At 40.8% G+C, this 19,666-nt stretch overlaps 2 protein-coding genes across 2 annotated transcripts; one reads left to right on the top strand and one right to left on the bottom strand.

Moving 5' to 3' along the window:
* Positions 1-1,267: 1,267 nt before the first annotated feature.
* On the bottom strand, positions 1,268-14,618 carry cdc45 (CDC45 cell division cycle 45 homolog (S. cerevisiae)). Its single transcript, XM_017702786.2, has 18 exons — positions 14,480-14,618; positions 14,246-14,305; positions 13,183-13,275; positions 12,831-12,968; positions 12,491-12,652; positions 12,138-12,196; positions 11,992-12,040; positions 11,825-11,886; positions 11,693-11,743; positions 10,240-10,359; positions 9,694-9,825; positions 7,094-7,192; positions 6,803-6,964; positions 6,560-6,698; positions 6,265-6,348; positions 3,344-3,462; positions 3,180-3,256; positions 1,268-1,795 (listed from the first exon to the last, which is right to left on the bottom strand). The coding sequence occupies exons 1-18, from the start codon at positions 14,528-14,530 to the stop codon at positions 1,731-1,733; spliced, it is 1,722 nt and encodes a 573-aa protein (XP_017558275.1). The 5' UTR covers positions 14,531-14,618; the 3' UTR covers positions 1,268-1,730.
* Positions 14,619-15,339: 721 nt separating this feature from the next.
* ufd1l (ubiquitin recognition factor in ER associated degradation 1) lies at positions 15,340-19,579 on the top strand. Its single transcript, XM_017702785.2, has 12 exons — positions 15,340-15,470; positions 15,816-15,948; positions 16,686-16,718; positions 16,810-16,931; positions 17,098-17,228; positions 17,372-17,444; positions 17,531-17,599; positions 17,709-17,777; positions 17,872-17,919; positions 18,525-18,613; positions 18,703-18,784; positions 19,256-19,579. Exons 1-12 carry the CDS (start codon positions 15,468-15,470, stop codon positions 19,328-19,330), a joined length of 927 nt encoding a protein of 308 aa, XP_017558274.1. The 5' UTR covers positions 15,340-15,467; the 3' UTR covers positions 19,331-19,579.
* The last annotated feature ends 87 nt before the right edge of the window (positions 19,580-19,666 follow it).

The following is a 19,666-nucleotide window of genomic DNA, read 5'->3' on the forward strand; positions in this document are numbered from 1 at the left end:
CCCACCTGTGATCACTGCTGTCACATCTAATGTATTGTATTAATTTTTTTTAATAATATTTTTTTACTTCTCTACATCATTTGAACACAGCAGATGCCTGCAGATTTACATTGCATGAAGCTTTTGTGAGGAATGAGCAGCCAGAAATGGTCCAAAATCACTTAGAATAAAATTGTACATTAACTTACATTAAAAGTTGAGGACCTTCTCCTGTGAAATTAACCCTTTGAAGACTCCTTGTGATCTTTTATAACTCCTTGTGATCTTTTATACTAGAGCTCTTGCAGTAAATTGTATTAATTCAGAAGGCTGGGGTAAATGCCATTGCGATATCTATCTTAATACACACTAAATAAACAGGCATTTTGTCACAGCTGTAATTTTCAGCTCAGACTCTCCAACAACTAGAGGAACAGCTGTTTTCTCCTATGGTACATCTTGTGATGTTTAAAGACTGCATAGTTCTTTTCAATGTGTGCCAAAAAGAGAGAATGTGAGAAAGTGTGAGAGAGCAAGAGAGACAGACAGACAGACAGCAAGAGGAGCGGGTGAGCGATTGGAGCTCTTGCCACCCGTGGAGAAAAGATAAACGGTTATTTGGCTCGTTCCACGATAATAACCTACAACATAAACACCTCCACCCAGTCATTAGTAGGGTGGGGGCAGCCGTTTTCCTCAGTGTGTATATAAAGCTAATTTGACGCTACATTTCTACTCTAACATTTAATTTAAATAAATAAATAAATAATAATAATAATAATAATAATAATAATAATAATAATAATAAAAAAGTCAAGCTCAAGTCTAAGTCAATGTATCACATTCGAACATGACTGTCAAAAATGCATTCAGGAGGAAGGGGAGTAGACATGAACCGGCTCAAACATTAATAACTTTCTTAAAATGTCCATAAAATGAATAGGTTTCAACTACTTTAACAGGAACTTATTTAGCCTTTATCATATCTTGAGTTGGACGCTCTGGCCTCACATTCAAGGCTTGGCTCATGCTAGATTAGACGTTAACTTAGGGGTCCTCTCATGTTTTGCAGAAATATTTGTGTATCAGCAGCACCGAGTTGTTTGTATTATACTCTAACATTTCCCAGCAGTTCACATCAGTATCAGAGCAGAAATGCAACAGCAAATTTAGTGTTCCTATTCACGTTTTGATGATTTTTAAGGCACAATTTGTATTTATTTGCTGAGTTTAACATAATAGGAGTGGAGGAATTTAATATAAAATAGATATATAATATAAAAGATCCTTTTGAGTTAATAAAATTGCATTTATTATTCAGCACATGATAGTCACACACATAAAAACACCAAACCATTAACGCTACAACACAATCAAATGTCTGTACAGTATAATACACATGCATGGTCTGCGTGACTGCCATCACATGACCAAACACCTGCAGAGCAGTAATGGGTACCCAGCCAGTGGCTGAGGTCTTCGGGAGGGCAGCTCTCACTGCACACAGACCGGAACTCTGAAATGAATTTGGCACCAAACTGACTGGGAACATGGCAAATCTCACATTTGCGCTTGAGGCGTGTAAAATTCCATTCATGGAGCAACTGTGTGTGTGTTTATGAGCTTTTCTCCGGGTCCTCAGAGTGGGGGAGACGTGGGAAATTCTACCCCGACATACATACAGTATATCCTGAGTTCCTGGCATTCTGATGTGCGATGTTTGAGGAGAGCTTCCAGCATGCAATGAGGCTTTATGACAGGAGGGTGATGAGCGCATCAAGAAACTTTCCTCTGTCCTCCATCTTCAGCTCGATGACTAAAAAAAGAAACAAGCATGAATATTTTGGTAATAGTTTCACACTTGGGTTGCACAAGAACAATAATGTTGCAGTAAGTGTGCGTGTGTGTCCGTGGTTGCGTGTCTGGACTTTTTAGAGCTGGACTTGTAGGTTAAGCAATGGCATTTAGCACCAAACTGACTAAAAATGTGAGAACACTCCCAGCGTCTCGGCTAGTACGTGTCCATTTGACTCATGTTTTTGGTCAGAACATGTGTCAGTATGATGGGTTATCTGGGAGGCCAGTGGGTCAGCTTAACTGTGACTGACCTGTTAGAACCTCTCTCTCACACCCAAAACTCAAACCAACATAAAAAAACGCATCTCATAGGGAAGCTTGGCCGAGAATGTAAATTTGGCAAGAATATTACCCGCAGAATTACTGCAATAGATGAAATCATTATTCAGCTATAAAGTGCCACGTGTTAGCATTTTAGAGCCTTACTCTACAGCCAACATTGTGCCTAGCAGTAGTACTATAAACACTCAGGTAGTTTATAACTACTATTATCTAATAATTTATAACCATATTCTGCACAGACGCCATACAATCCTTAAAATCCAGAGGGTCTCCTTGTTGGTTTGTAAACACCCTTCTTCTGGACATGCCTGCCCATTTTACCCTGTATCAATGAGTAGATTATGTACTTCAGTTTTTTGTTGCTTCAGTTACATGTACACCAGCATGAAAATCTACACATAGATTACATCTCCAAATGGACTTAAAATATGTATGTGTGTAATTAATTCAGTTGATGTCCTGTCTGCATAAGTGCATTATTCCCCTAGTGTATAAACATTTAACTAAACACATTAGAATGACTAGAATTACAAAAGGAATGGTTAAATTAAGACAAATCAAATAAAATGCACAACAGAAAAAGTGGCATGTGAAACAACAAATTTGCATATCAGCAGCACTCATTTAAATTATGTTGATAATAATAATAAAAATAGCAATTATCTAACCAAGACTACTCATATAGAAAGTCAGTCACTGTGTTCTCCACTTACCATATGTGCTTGCAAAAGAAAGAAAAAAATTCTGACTCTTCCCCACACATGAATGAAGCCTGGGAAATGGGCACATAATTTTTAAAAGGCATCTTGGAGCTGTACTTCTAATTAGGACAGAACCTTTGCAGGTCTGTTTAATACTAATGTTTAATCCAAGCTGTCAGGCTAAGCCAAGTTGGTAAAGCTCCCTGCTGAGTGTGCGTGTAGGTGCATAGCCCTACGCTCAGTGCCAAAATAACATTCTTAGAGAGAGGCTGGTCTGCCACCTGGTGGTTTACATATGAACCTTCAGCAAAAGCCACCGAAGTTGTGCTTACTGCATGTTTCTTTGCATTAGTTACTTACTTGACGTGTCGAAGTGATCGTGCAGCGTCCTGGAGCTTGTACTTTCAGCAGCCTTCTCAAATGCCCTGCCAAAGAAGCTGGGAAAAGAAGAGAAACAGACACTTACTAATGACATCCACACTCAATTATTCATCTCTCTTTTTCAATCACTCAATCACACTTACTTCTTCTTGTCAGAGGTCTCAGATTCTGGTGGAATGCCCAAGACAATCACAGTGCCCTTCTCTACATCCATTGGGGCAGCCATAATAAGCGGCAACACCTTGCAGCGTTTATTCCGCGTCTAACACACACAGATGCACAAGTTTAAAGGCTTTTGATGTCATACTTCAGAATAACCAAAAACTGTGACGTTTACAGTCAGTTAGAGTCAGAAAAACAGAATTCCTAACATTCCCCAAAACAAACAACTACAATAACACACTGAGGAAAGCAGTAACCATTTAAAACTGGATTCATTCTTATATAACATTTTCGTATCCTTCATGACTTCAACAACTTTGAGGGCAACAGATTTCCTATAGACAGCAAACCAGAGTTTGCTAAGACACTGGCACACAGCATGATTAACAAGTAATTACAAATACGACCACCTGCCCAATACCCAAATTAATGCGTTTGGAGGACACCAGAAAATAGTCAGTGAACTGAAAGTGCACAAAAACAAACTAACAAGTTATTCTAGCCGGTTGATTCAAGTATACAGACAAAAAAAAATGCTTTTGGCACATCATAAAATGCCCTTAGTGGCAAATTTTTTTTCTTTTCAATTTTTAACCGATTTTCCTCCCCAATTTAGTCGTTTCCAATTCCACCCGCTCCAGGACGCCCCCAATCACACTATACTACCAATGCTAGGAGGGTTAAGGCAGCACAGGCTTCCTCCTCCCACCACTTCTTTTTGAATGCAACGTCACGGGACAACTGAACATGATTAAGTGAATCATGTAACAATCAAAAGACCCAAGATCAACAAGGAACTATATTTGTTATCATATACAGTATCTCACAAAAGTGAGTACACCCCTCACAGTTCTGCAAATATTTTATTATATCTTTTCATGGCACAACAATATAGAAATGAAACTGGGATATAACTTAAAGTAGTGTACAGTTTGTACAGCAGTACAGATTTACTGTCCAACTGGAAACACAAGCAAGTACACTTTACAGTGAACATGTCCGAATTGTGCTCAATTGTGTCGTTGTCCCTCCCTGGTGTCCTGTGACTCGTTAGCGTTACAAGGTTCCAGGTGTGAATGAGGAGCAGGGCTGTTAAATTTGGTGTTTTGGGTACAATTCTCTCATATTGGCTACTGGATATTCAACATGGCACCTCATGGCAAAGAACTCTGAGGATGTAAGAAATAGAATTGTTGCTCTCCACAAAGACGGTCTAGGCTATAAGAAGATTGCTTGAAACTGAGCTATAGCACGGTGGCTAAGGTCATACAGCGGTTCTCCACAACAGGCTCCACTCAAAACAGGCCTCGCCAGGGTGGACCAAAGAAGTTGAGTCCATGTGTTCAGCGTCACGTCCAGAGGTAGGCTTCAAAAAATGGACGCCTGAGTGCTGCCAGCATTGCTGCAGAGGTTGAAGAAAAGGGAGGTCCACCTGTCAGTGCTCAGACCATATGCCGCACAATGCATCAACTCTGTCTGCATGGCTGTCATCCCAGAAGCAAGCCACTTCTGAAGCTTATGCACAAGAAAGCCTATAAACAGTTTGCTGAAGACAAGCAGTCAAAGAACACGGATTACTGGAACCATGTCCTGTGGTCGGGTGGCACAGTGGCGTGGTGGGTAGCGCTGTTGCCTCACAGCAAGTAGGGCCTGGGTTCAATTCCCTGGCCGGGTGACCAGGGATAGGCTCCAGCGCTCCTCGTGGCCCAGACGGAGAAGCGGCTTAGGTGTGTGTGTGTGTGTGTGTGTGTGTGTGTGTGTGTGTGTGTGTGTGTGTCCTGTGGTCTGATGAGACCAAGATAAACTTGATTGGCAACTGTCCACTGTCTCTTGCCTACAGTCAAGCATGGTGGTGGTAGCATCATGGTCTGGGGCTGCATGAGTTTCATTGAGGGAAACATAAATTTCAACATGTACTGTGACATTCTGAAGCAGAGCATGATCCCCTCCCTTCGGAAACGCCGCATGGCAGTTTTCCAAGACAATAACAACCCCAAACACACCTTCAAGACAACTACCAAGCTGAGGGAGCTGAAAGCAAAGGTGATTGACTGGCCAAGTATGTCTCCAGACCTAAACCCAACTGAGCACCTGTGGGAAAGTGGACATCCACCAGCTCTGTAATGTCATCACGGAGGAGTGGAAGAGGATTCCAGTAGCAAGTTGCGCAGCTCTGGTGAATTCCATGCCCAAGAGAGTTCAGGCAGTGCTAGACAATAAAGGTGGGTCACACAAAATATTGACACATTGAGCACAATTTGGACACGTTCACTGTGAGGTGGACTCACTTGTGGTGCCAGCTATTTAGACATTAATGGCTGTGTGTTGAGTTCTTTTCAGAGGACAGTAAATCTGCTCTGCTATACAAGCTGCACACTGACTACTTTAAGTTATATCCAAGTTTCATTTCTACAGTGTTATTATAGTTATAATAAAAAAATTGCAGAAATGTGAGGTGTGTACTCACTTTTGTGAGATACTGTGTCATCAACTCATTAAAATTATGCTTCTATTTATGCTTTTTATTCTTAAAAAAAAAAAAAAAAAAAAAAAAAGTTCATGGTATACGATTTGTCACCATTTATTTTTTCTGTTACCCAAGTTGGAACAAAGTAGCGCCGAATTAAAAAAACATGAATACAATTATTTGTATTTAACAGTTCATATACTGCACTGCATTACACCTAATTACATAAACCTAATTATGCTCTCTTTGTAATCAAACACATAGTTGGGAAGTGTTAAGTATTATTAGGCAATATTCACAATAAGCTTACTGTGACATATTAAGTTGAAATATAAAATGATAAATACCGTCATACTGCCCACTCCAATGGTGCACCTATGCAAAAAAGATCAAACTAATTGAATTAATAAGATGTGTATATTCTGCATTGCTTACAGAAAAGACAAAGGCCTTGAGCAGGTATTTGCAGAGCAGAGTCAGGGCCAAAGGCTTGGAGAATAGCTTCACGTCTGGAGTTCCCTAAAATGTAATCCAAAATATAGTAGAATTATAAAATTGTATATTATATTACAATAGCACTATAACAGTTATGAGGCTGTAGGTCATACAAAACAACAGGAACAGTAAAACATTAACAGGAAATTATGACATTATGCATCCAAGCTGAACCATTTCTTTATTATGCAGGAAAGATGCTGAGAAACTGAAACTGGAAAAAGTGTACCCTTACCTCCAGTAAATGGCAGTAAAGGAAAGGTCCTTGTGAGAGAATGAGATTCGTACAGATACAGCTGGCGACTGTCTGCTGAATGGCCTTGAGTTTTTTCTTAGCCAGATCAATCCCCAAATGCAGTCTCTCTATGTTACTCCTAAAAAAAATATTTTAAAACCATGTGTTTATTGCTAAAATCCATTTAATCAAAAAAACAAAACACAAAACACTAAACAAACAGCTATGGACACTTATTTCTACCTTGAGAGGCAGTCTAGCGCTTTAATGAAGTTATCTGTGGCGCTCTCATCCTTCTCCACGTTCTCCAGCAGGGACGCAGCAGCATGCACCACGTCACTGGCTAAGAAACGGTTCTTGAAGCCGAAGTGCACACCAAATGTCTGCACACGGATGTCTCTCATTCTGAAACAGACACAAAATATTAAACTTGAACAAAAATGCCTACGACAGGCTTCTTAGCTTGGAGGACCTTAATCAGTTTTTAACATTTACTTCACAGCACATCTTCAAACGGATCTTCTCTGTTCTCACCCAAACTTGTTGGCAGACTCCTCAATGACCTCACGCAGGTTTTCCTTGATTGACATGTCCATGGAGTTAAACTTCTGTCGTACCTGTTTAAGTGGGAGACTAACAGCGCAAGGCCATTAACTGACCGCTTTAAAAGGGACTACATGCAACATTACGAACAGCAGCATAACATCTCAGCCTGCTCAGCACCAGTTTCAGTACTAACACACAATATATGTCAGCATATTATAACAGTGTTAAATCAAGATTATGGCTATAAGATCTTTTAAATAAGAGTAATAAACACTTGATACTAGGGCTGGGCGATAAAACGATAACGATATAACCTGTACTCGATAGAGCGATAAGAATGGTTTTGTGGACCCACCACTTCACGCGATCACACAGGTTTGTTGACGGTGGAGTGGGGGGATCCCAGTGTCTCAGGGTTCTCTCATATCTGTTACCTTCTGATTCTCTCCTTTTAGTTTATGCTGTTATAGTTAGATATGCCAGAGTCACCAACCACACTCCACATGGGAAATCATATTTATTACAGTCATACTCCTGACCAGAACTAATTTAGTCTCTTTACTCTTCCTGAGATAATGACTGCCCTCCCATCCTGCTGAAGACTGACCATCAGGGCCTCTTCCTCACCATCACCAACCCGCTCTCCTGTTCATTTGTGCCAGCTGCAACACCTTCAATTACATCACTGTGCCATCCAGATGTATCAGCATTGAGATAAGATGGGACCGTTTCAGGTCACTCCCACTTTTCATAAAGACTCAGTCAGAGACCGCCTCAGTCAGAGACCGCCTCAGTCAGAGACCGCCTCTACCAGTGCAGTTTCTAAAGCTTTACCATCCAGTCTTCAAACAGAGATCCTCTTAGCTTTTATTTGGTATTTAGCTTATTAAACTGTAAACACTGTCTGAGCAGAGGAGGACGGGTCTCCCCTTGTGAGTCTTGCTTCCTCCCAAGGTTTCTTCCTCCAGACTGAGGGAGTTTTTCCTTGCCACCGTCGCCTCTGGCTCACTCACTGGGAGATATATGTTGTAACTGTGTGTTTTCAAACTTCTGTAAAGCTGCTTTGTGACAACATCGTTGTAAAAAGCGCAATACAAATAAACTTGAATTTAATTTAGATCAGTGAAAAAGGAGTCGCCAAATATACATTCCCTGTTTGATTGGAGCGACCGGATATCTGTTCTCCTGTGCTCAAGTGTGAGTAACTAGACAAGTGGCGTATCTGTGCTGACCTACAGTGAACCTCTTTCCGTACATCCTAACAAGCTTTAGCAGCGTTAAATCACGTCTGATCCTCACAACAAAAGCACTGTTACAGGGCTCAGTCATATTTCAGTATTGGTGCATTCCTAAGCAACGAAAGTGAAAGAAGTGAGATCATGCCAGTTACAGCCCTGATTTAAGCAAAAGTATAAACTGAGGATGCTGGATGTGTGGTATTGTCTTTCCAGGCTAGCTGTTTTTAGGAGTGCGCAGTCACTCACACAACACGGCAAGTTGATGATACTGTACTGTAACGTCAGACAAGACTCAAAAGCACAGCGTTCAGTTTAAACACCCCTAAAACGAGGACTCCGTTAGCCTGGTGTCAAATATATTGCGATTCACCCCTTAAACTATTACAACAGAACAGAGAAATAGTGATAGGCTCTGATATGGATGTGGTGGGAGTGACAGCAGTAACGCGGTGTGATCCATCACTGACATACTGAGACAACTAATGTCTGCTGTTAGTATTAATGCGCAATATCTGCTGCTGACAGAATGGTACATGGGCAATACATAAACAAATTCTGTGCAATATCTGTAATTATTACTGTGCAATATCCAGTCATTACCTGCTCAGAAATGTGCAATATCTACACAACTGCATGTGTAAACTAAATTTGTATAGTTTAATTCAATTTTTATTTTTTATATTTTTCTCCTAACAGACGCCTTGTTTATTTATTTCTATAGTATATCTTATATTTTGTATTTTGTATGATGCACATCTATGTCTACTTACTGCTCTTTATCTGCTTACTGTGTATTCTGCTGTAGCAATGCAAATTTCCCCCAGTGGGATAATAAAAGTCTCTTATCTTAGAAACTAAACAGTTTAGTACTGTCGGCCAATTGTTTAGCATTTGTAACGGGATAGCCAAGCACTCGTCACCCGACAGCTAAAAATAAATCTGTCCTTTCTTAAATTATGACTACTACAAAAACTGCAGCCATGCTTTTCCAGCTGATAAAAACCGCTCACCAGACACTTTCTTCCACTCTCCCATCAAAGATTTGTGAAATGTTCCACTCTTTGGCGAGTGATTGTCATGTTCTGACCATAAAGGATGATTTAAAAGAGCAATTAACCACTCAAGAGCAAAAATCAGCCTTCAAACTTGAAAGAAATAATGATTTGACATTTATCGTGATATGTATCGATATTGCACTATATGAATTTTGTTTGTCGTGATAACATTTTTGGACATATCACCCAGCTCTACTTGATACTATCATAAGAACTGAAAACAGACCTTAATTGTACAACACTAAGACACTAACACTAATTATCCATGAAAGTATGATGGAAAACATGCACCTACCCCATATCTGCCAAGAACTCCTGCAGTTTCTTCTGGCCATTCATAGACCACAGTTTAAAACTGCAGGAGGTGTAGCAGGAATTACAGATGCTCTCATACAGTGACCAGTGCTGGTACAAAGCCAGTCGCAAGCTGATGCACATAATCAAGGGACTTAACACATGTGCATGACTACAGAAGTGATTCCACAGTTTCGTTTCCATAACAGATACAGAAAAAGTATTGACCATCATATGCAAACTGTTCAAAACCCTAGCTTACAGGAAGAAATTTATAGCCAACATCATAACCAGAGTATTTTGTGTGTACGCAATATACTTCAATATACTATTAAAAACACAGGAAATGTAATTCCAATTGTACTTTAACTATACAGTGCTACAAGCAGTTCTGTGATCATTCAGGTTAGATATATAAACATATCGGCTCTGACTTGTTCTTTTATCCTCTGATATCCAAACAAAAAATTTTCTGCTGGTATTGGCCAGATCTGATTAGTTACAGATTCATTAGAGCCCTTCCACAACACAAGACTGAGCAGGATACTCATATTCAAAGGAGATCCTCATGCAGTCAATGGACAGCGAGTTCTCCTCATCTTCATTGCGATGGTTATGGCGAGAGACATGCCTCTGCAGCGTGGCTATGTCTGTTACATACTTCATACTGGTGGACAGAAAAAGTTATTGGTTTTGAATTTTACAAATAACACCACAAAAAGTACATTATACTGCCAAAAGTATCCGCTCATCTGCCTTCACACGCATGTGAACTTGAGTGACATCCCATTCTTAATCCATAGGGTTTAATATGATGTTGGCCCACCCTTTGCAGCTACAACAGCTTCAGCTCTTCTAGGAAGGCTTTCCACAAGGGTTAGGAGTGCATTTATGGGAATTTTTGACCGTTCTTCCAGAAGCGCATTTATAAGGTCAGACACTGATGCTGGACGAGAAGGCCTGGCTCACAGTCTCCACTCTAATTTATCCCAAAGGTGTTCTACTGGGTTGAGGTCAGGACTCTGTGCAGGCCAGTCAAGTTCTTCCACATCAAACTGGCTCATCCACGTCTTTATGGACCGGCTTTGTGCACTGGTGCGCAGTCATGTTGGAACAGGAAGGGGCCGTCCCCAAACTGTTCCCACAAAGTTGGGAGCATGAAATTGTCCAAAATCTCTTGGTGCTGAAGCATTAAGAGTTCCTTTCACTGGAACTAAGGGGCCGAGCCCAACTCCTGAAAAACAACCCTACACCGTAATCCCCCCTCCACCAAACTTTACACTTGGCACAATGCAGTCAGACAAGTACCGTCTCCTGGCAACCGCTAAACCCAGACTCGTCCATCAGCTTGCCAGACAGAGAAGGATGATTGGTCACTCCAGAGAACACTCAAGAGTCCAGTGGCGCCACTTTACACCACTGCATTCGATGCTTTGCATTGCGCTTGGTGACGTAAGGCTTGCATGCAGCTGCTCAGCCATGGAAACTCATTCCATGAAGCTCTCTACGCTGTTCTTGAGCTGATCTGAGTGCCACATGAAGTTCGGAGGTCTGTAGTGATTGACTCTGCAGAAAGTTGGTGACCTCTGCGCGTTATGCGCCTCAGCATCCGCTGACCCCACTCTGTCATTTTACATAACCTACCACTTTGTGCCTGAATTGCTGTCGTTCCCAATCGCTTCCTTTGCTATAATACTATATATAATATAATACTACCAACAGTTCACTGTGGAATATTTAGTTGTGAGGAAATTTGTTGCACATGTTACATCCGATCACAGTACCGGGCTGGAATTCACGGAGTTCCTGAGAGCGACCCATTCTTTCACTAATGTCTGTAGAAGCAGTCTGCAGGCCTAGGTGCTTGGTTTTATACACCTGTGGCCATGGGAGTGATTGGAACACCTGAATTCAATTATTTGAATGGTTGAGTGAATACTTTTGGCAATATAGTGTATGCACAAAAAGTCATTGCTAAGGTTCAAAAGGAAGGTTCTTACTGTGTGATTTTGTCATGAACCCACTGATCAGTTAGACCAATTATGCTCCACCTGTCAAAACAAACAGAAGTCAAATATCCGTTTCTAGCATGGAGAAATGTATGTACACTCCTTACTAGCAAAAAAACCTACCAAAGCATATCTTTGGTATCCTTGGTCATAACCCAAGCCAGCTCAAACATAACCATTGCAGCCTATACAAAACAAAACAGTTAATAAAAGGCACTACACTTCAACAGCAGTCACTGAACTGTCTAAAGGAAACAAGTCACCACAGATTTAAAGACTCCGATACTCACTGATGTGCCATGGTACTCATACTGCTCATAGTCAAACAGGATCTCCCTCCTGTAAATACATGTGCCTTTTAGATGTGATAAGCATGGTGATATAAGCTTGCCATATGCAGGAACAATACTCCACCAACTATTCCAGAGTGACTGACCTACGCGCCTCCCACTCTCTCTTAGCTCGCTGTCTTTCGATTCTCCTTTCCAGTGCACCCTAAAAGAGATAGAGGTCAAATGTAGTGGTTTTAGAAAAAGGAAAGAAAAGAAAAAAAACAAACACATATAGGCTCTTTTAATTTTAAAACACGGCCAATACTCATTTAAACAGTGTCTATTTTATCAATATCCTAGAGCAAAACAGCACATACAGCTGCCGACTACAGACACTACTGTACACAAACCCAGCAGCCCTGTCTCCTCTTTTACTCACTAACCTGCTAACAGTACGACTCAATGGGTGGCAATTACAAATCTCTTCAGACACAGGGACCAGAAAAAGAAAACCTGCCTCATCAAATCGCCGCCGTTTCCCAGACGGCTCTGAGCTGCCATCGCTTTCATTTCCAGAATCCCCTCCGTCAGCGTCTTCATCCTCGCCTTCATCATCACGGAAAATGTCATCGTAGGAAGGAACACCCAGGTCGTCGTCTTGTTTAATCAGCAGCTTAATCTGAAGAGATGAACTCATTTTTAGCAGCAAAACTCAATACTGTACGTGGTTCTTAATGTCTTCCTAAACTGCATTGTATAACCTCATAAATGCTTAAACAGAACAGGTTTAGAGAACCAAGACTTCAGAACAGGTACAATGATAATTAGTCCTCTTCGGTAACTGTGTGTACATGTACCTGAGTGTCATTGTAGACATTGACGACATCAACAGGTCTGTGGGTATCACAGATGAAGAAGATGGAGTCTTCTTCAGGCTGGAGAGTCTCCAGCAGGTCCACATTCACCCCACAATTAATTAGGACAAAATACTGGTACTGTAACGGAAAAGAGAAAATAAAACAACTATATTATTTTGTTAATAAAAAGAACAACTGAGCCCTGCTTGTCTAGGAGGGCGCTACACAGCACCTCAGAAGTCAGTCTACACGATTATCAGTTCTGAACCTTTGACGTACATTTATTCTCTTCATATTCTAGTTCTTAGCGATTCAAGCGAACTTAACTGAAGGTTGGAAACGCCGAGCATACCTGCTCCTTATGTTCCAGAAAGGCAGTGCCAAGGTCCTGCCAGCCTGTCACAGGAACCAGGGTATACTGGACTTGATCACAGTGGAACAAAGCCTGCGGGGAAAAAAAAAAGGACACCGTACAACTAAAGGCCTTTAAACCAACTTCACACACATTTTTTAATATAAACGGAAATATATATTTACAATACTTACAATTATCTGAGCCTCACCACAAGCATTTCAATGCATAAATGTCCTGACATGTGCAAATGACAAAAACCTGAAACCTAAAACCACAAGCTAACTAGCTTTAGCTAACCTTCACTCACCAGCCACTTTATTAGGTACACCTACTCAGTTGCTTGTTAACACAAATAGCTAAATCAGCCAATCACATGGCTGCAACTCAATGCATTTAGGCATGTAGAGGTGGTCAAGACAACTTGCTGAAGTGAGTTTACTGTGTGAAAAGGACATTGTAAATGTGTAAAGCAGGCATTTTCCCATACACACTCCTTAGTGTTAGAACTGCTGGTTTTCATTAAATACCATAAATGACTGAAAACATCTGTGCTGTATTAGTCATGATTTATGAATCCCAATGCAGACAATCAAGATCATTATTATTGTCTTAAATGGACACACACATATACATATCGCTGTTCTTGGAAGAAAACCTCATCTGTCCAAAATTATAACTTTACAGGAGAAAGAAAAAACATACTGTAGTTTTTATGCAAGTCAATGGAACCAGACATCTTTCCAAGTGATTTTGGACCGTTTCTCTCCATTCATCATGAAATTTACATACAATGTAAAGAGCAACAGGTCCTTTGGACGAAAATGCCTTGTTGATGTGAGAGGTCAGAGGAGAATGGGCAGACTGGTTCCAGATGATAGAAAGGCAGCAGGAACTCAAATAACCAACCAAAATCTCTGAGGAACGTTTCCAACACCTTGTTGAAAGTCTGCCATGAAGAATTAAGGCAGTTCTGAAGGCGAATGGGGGTCCAACCTTTTACTAGTAGGGTGCACCTAATAAAGTGGCCGCTGAGTGTAGCTTGTTATGTCCGGCTACTAACCTGCAGTATTTTACACGCACACAGCGCGTCAATGTCCGAGGACACCAGCAGAGCCACTCGCTTAAAGAAGAGACAACATTAGAGATTAAAGATTCATTCCTTCCCCAGTTCCTTCAGACAATTAACGATAGTCAGTTAATGAGCTAATCGACTAGCTAACTTTAGCTAGCCAGTTAGCCACCTATTCAGCGACGAACAAATTCTATAACAGTTTATTGCGAAGCAGCACCTCACCTGGTTAACGACAACATCATAAAACTCTTTCCTAATGTCTGCCACAAACATCTTTAAACACCAAAAAACACAAAAACCGGTTCACTCGGAGTCCAGACTCGCCAGCCCGCCTTGATCCGCTCGCTCTACTTTCCCTGCTTGAACCTCTGGCGCCAAATTCGTTCGCATGAAGGAGGCGGGTTTTCGCCGAAGGGTCCAATCAGAGGACAGTTTGTCAAACTCAAGCCAATGGCTGTGGAGCGGAGGGAGGTTGTGGTCCGTCTTCTAGCCAATCAGATTCAATCTCTGTGTAAACGCTCCTGAAAACATCCACGGGATTTACTGTTGTTCAAGAGGCGGGCCTCTCCAACAAGCTCAGCCAATCACAGCCCTTGTGGTGTTTGACGGCTCAAAGCGGCGTTTTAAATGGTAAAAGCCTAATTTCATGTCACATGTAGCGTCAAAAAAATTATTTTTTTATTTGCTTAAAACAATCTGAATTACTGCTTAATGTTTTTGGAAGAGTTTTCAGTAATTTGATTGGCTGACGAGTGGCGGGGGAGGGGTAGGGGGGGGGGGGGGGGGTGCAGATTCATTTTCTGTCTAAATGCTCCTAAAAACATCCGCGAAAACATTTACTGTCGTTTAAGAGGCGGGCTTCTCCAACAAGCTCAGCCAATCACAGCCCTTGTGGTGTTTGACGGCTCAAAGTAAAAGTCTAATTTCTTGTCACATGTAGCGTCAAAAAAACTTGAGATATTTATTTATTAATTTAATTGCTTAGTGCAATCTGAATTACTCCTTAATGTGTTGAGACGAGCTTTCCGTAATTTGATTGGCTGACGACTGACGTAAGGCTGATCTGATTGGTCCGAGGCGTTTTGTTGTGGCGAGACGTCACGTCCTCTTCATTGTGCGTTTGCCTGTGTCGGGGAGTTGGGGAAGCGTCTTTCTGTGGCGGCCTGCTGTCTTCAGTACTTCTCACAACAGCTGGAAATAATCAGACGACATGGTAAGTGTTCAGGGCTTCATCGGTTTTATAGTGTTCGTGGAATAAAGCTGCGGTAAAAGCGCGAGTTTCGCATGTCAACAGTCTAGCGAGCCTAAGCTAAGCTAGCAGTGGAAACCTGCAGTGTCACCGTCACTGTCCGTCGTTTTGGTGCTGTTAAGTTAACAGGAGTCGGTTCTGCAGCTGGTAATAGTCCAGTTTCGCTCATTTTCATGAAACGTGGTGCACCAAGCTTTTATTTTTAGTGTCAGGCTGGAAGTTGTGGTTTTGGCTTCGTGGTACGAGTCGGCTGAATGTAGCCAGCAAGGCCCGGACTGTATTTAATCCAATGTTGTCTCGCCTTTTCAGTTTTCTTTCAACATGTTTGATCACCCGATGCCTCGGGCCTTCCAGAACCGCTTCTCCACACAGTACCGCTGCTATTCGGTGTCGATGCTGGCCGGACCCAACGACCGCTCAGACGTGGAGAAAGGAGGAAAAAGTAACCGGTTTTCCTCAGTACTGCTGTCACTACAGGGTTTGGATAGATGTTGGTTATAGTAGCTTACGTGGGTGCTGACATTAGAATCACCTATTATTAGAATCGCCGTGTGCTTCCCTTCACCGGCTCCACTGTAAAATTTCTGCTGGGCTCTTTACACATCAGTGTGACTGCTATACACTCTTAAAATGATGGTTTCTTCGAGGGTTCTTTAGTAAATGCAGTGGCTGTAACAATAGAAGAATACCTTTTGCTGTATACACTCACTGGTCACTTTATTTGGTACAGCAGAACTGCTTTAATTCTTCGTGGCACACTTTCAACAAGGTGTTGGAAACGTTCCTCAGAGATTTTGGTTGGTTATTTGAGTTCCTGTTGCCTTTCTATAATCTGGAACCAGTCTGCCCATTCTCCTCTGACCTAATAAAGTGGCCAGTGAGTGTAGAACCATATGCTACACATCTTCTATCAATCTAAGGAACTGTTTTGATTATGTTAAGGTAATTGGTTCTTTGAGTGAACTATTGTCTTCACTAAAGAACCCATGAAGAGCCGTCTTTATTAAGAGTGGATTGGAGTGTTGCACCACCCATATATCAAGGCAAAAGCAGGTCTGTGGTCAGAAATCGATCACTAATAATAATTAAGGTTTACTGTACACCTGCAATGTATGCCTACAAGAAAGGTATTTCTATCAAGTGGCCATTAAATGTGCAATTTTCACATTCTTTTTCCAGTTATAATGCCCCCATCTGCACTGGACCAGCTAAGTAAGTACATTAATTACCTCTCCTGACTGTGTACTGTAATTGTATGTGATGCACTGACTGAATCTTCTGTCCTTCTCTTACCCTGAAACAGGCAGACTTAACATCACATACCCAATGCTGTTCAAACTGACCAATAAGAACTCTGACAGAATGACCCACTGTGGCGTCTTGGAGTTTGTTGCTGATGAGGGGATCTGTTACCTTCCCCACTGGGTGAGAAACTGAAACGATCAGCTGTTCTTATTGACATTCCAAACACAATGTCCTGTACGGTTTGTTATAGCAATTGATTTGCGTTCTTGGTAAATGGATAAACTATTACTATCTGAGTTTCTTGTGATTGTTTATAGATCATATTTTGTATGTTTTTCCCCTACAGATGATGCAGAATCTGTTATTGGAAGAAGGAGGTTTGGTCCAGGTTGAGAGCGTCAATCTCATGGTGGCAACATACTCCAAATTCCAGCCTCAGAGTCCAGACTTTCTAGACATCACAAACCCCAAAGCTGTGTAAGTCATGCAGTGTAGTTCACAGCACAGCACTCATGATCGCCACGATTATAATCACCATTGGCAAAGGAAATGAACTGTGTTGGATCACTACCCAAACGCTTCGGCCAAATGTACTCAGATGATATTTTTCTTCTTTGTAGATTAGAAAATGCTTTGAGAAATTTCGCCTGTTTGACTACAGGTGATGTTATTGCCATCAACTATAATGAAAAGGTGAGTGTATACAGGAGCCACTCAATCCAGAGTTTTTTGCTTGTAAGCAGCTAAACAAGTGAACTAAACCTAAAATTGCATTTCAGATCTATGAGCTACGCGTCATGGAGACCAAACCTGACAAAGCAGTGTCCATTATCGAATGTGATATGAACGTAAGCGTGTTGTATTTGCATCTTTACAAACAAACTGTTACTCGGGTCATGTTATCCAGTTACATCTTTCCTCTAATTCTACTGCATTATATTTTGTTTTCTCTCCAAGGTGGATTTTGATGCTCCACTGGGTTACAAAGAGCCAGAGAGGCCCACACAGCACCATGAGGAACCAGCAGTGCGTTTTCAGTTTTAATGTTATGCTGAAAATACTATAAAATGAGATTATTTTGTTGATAATGGATTAACTTGAATTAAATGTCTCTTCCAAGGAGGAAGAGACGGACCCCAGTAATTATGAGATGGACATTGGCTTTAGAGTAAGTAGAACATCTCACTGCTGTCGATCTGGTTTCACAAAATCAGCTGTTTCCTCATGTAATTTCTTTCAAGAAATAACACATTTCACCTGGGACAACATCTGTTCGACCTCCTGCCCTCTGATAAACACTTTAGGTCTGTCCCATCCCAGACAAACGGACTTAAAAACAGTTTTTACCCCAGAGCCGTACGGGAACCGAACACTTGCAGACACACTGACACTGACTTTCTATAGAACACTGTGCTCAGTGGAAGTGACTGAACACGACTACAACTTTTTACTGGCACTGACTTCATAGGACACTGTACACTGTTCCAGTGTTCCACTCCACCTCTATTTGTTATCGAGTGTGCGATCTATAATCTATAATCTTTCAGTGCAATAATTCTTAAGATGCGCAATATTGTATAACTCTATAAGCTATCCAAGGAATGTGCAATAGTTTACTACTACCTCACCAGTCTATTGTCTACTGTCTGTTTAGAATATAGTTTTATAGTCCTTTTTCTTTATATTTAAGATTTGTATACTTATATGTTTCTTGGCTGTGGTGTTAAAGATTTTGATCTTATGTTAAAATTCATTCTCTCTGATCTTACACAGGCATTCACAGGATCTGGGAATCGTCTTGATGGAAAGAAGAAAGGAATTGAACCCAGTCCTGTTCGCATCGACCCCAGTGACATCAAACGGTGAAGACATACACACAACCTCTCTCAAATGGCCATCTTTCCCAGACTCAGAGGATTTGTCATTAAGCATTTGTCATTTTTTTACACAGGGGTATCCCTAACTATGACTTCAAGATTGGAAAGATCACTTTCATCAGAAACTCCAGACCACAGCCTCGCAGAATAGAAGAGGTATGTAAAATGAGAGATTTAAACACATTTGATTACATTTGGCAGCTCATTTGACTGCCTGTTTCAATATACACAACCGTCAGAATATTTTTTTGTAGGCTTGAATTGGTGACCCTGTCTATTTCAAAACATTACAAAAATATTTAATTTGTACCTCTGTGTAGAGGATGAGCATCACAAAATTTAGCTTAGTTTTACTGAGGTTGGATAAGAGGGAACAGGAAAAAAGCTTCAGTGCTACACTAAATACAATTAAGCTGGACTGATTATGCTCTCTTTCTAATGAATATGCAGTTGATCTGTGCGCTTTAATTACTGAAGATATCCATATGTTCAGAAAAGCATAATGTGGATTTGATTTTTTTATGAATTTATCACAATAATGATGATTTTCATCATTTATCCATTACCCCTACTCATGGTAAGAATCTATGCTGAGGTTTTGTTTTGTCTTTACTCTTTCCTTTGCAGGACGACTCTGTCAGTAACTTCATTGCGTTCTCTGGAGAAGGACAGTCCCTGCGCAAAAAGGGCAGAAAACCTTGATCAGATAAAGCTTGTCAAGAAATAATAATAAAAGCATCCTACAATCTTCTGTTCTGTTCTGTTCCTCTTACAAATGGAACTTTGTTCATAATCCACATTTTTGCCTCAGGATCATTGTTTTTTTTTTTTTTATATATATAAAGAGTGTAAGATTTACTGGAAACAACCATACATCCTTTTTTAATTAATGTATATATAAAAAATTGCTAAATTGAAAGGCTTGAGCAATAAACATAACCTTGTGACTTATTTTTTGTATTTTCTCTTACTTTGTAATTTATAAAATTTCAGTGCTCATGATGGGAAGGGTGTGCCCAAACCTGCATCTGAGAATAA

Source organism: Pygocentrus nattereri, chromosome 28 (genome assembly GCF_015220715.1).
Source record: "Pygocentrus nattereri isolate fPygNat1 chromosome 28, fPygNat1.pri, whole genome shotgun sequence".
NCBI lineage: Eukaryota > Metazoa > Chordata > Actinopteri > Characiformes > Serrasalmidae > Pygocentrus > Pygocentrus nattereri.

Coding starts and splice junctions, on each gene's coding strand:
- ufd1l (XM_017702785.2), top strand. Junction 17,445..17,530: donor CCATCAACTATAATGAAAAG/GTGAGTGTATAC, acceptor ATTGCATTTCAG/ATCTATGAGCTACGCGTCAT. Junction 18,785..19,255: donor AGCCTCGCAGAATAGAAGAG/GTATGTAAAATG, acceptor TTTCCTTTGCAG/GACGACTCTGTCAGTAACTT.
- cdc45 (XM_017702786.2), bottom strand. CDS start 14,530: ATGTTTGTGGCAGACATTAGGAAAGAGTTTTATGATGTTGTCGTTAAC. Junction 14,306..14,479: donor ATGATGTTGTCGTTAACCAG/GTGAGGTGCTGC, acceptor CTCTTCTTTAAG/CGAGTGGCTCTGCTGGTGTC. Junction 7,193..9,693: donor GAGTTCTTGGCAGATATGGG/GTAGGTGCATGT, acceptor TTGCGCTGTTAG/TCTCCCACTTAAACAGGTAC.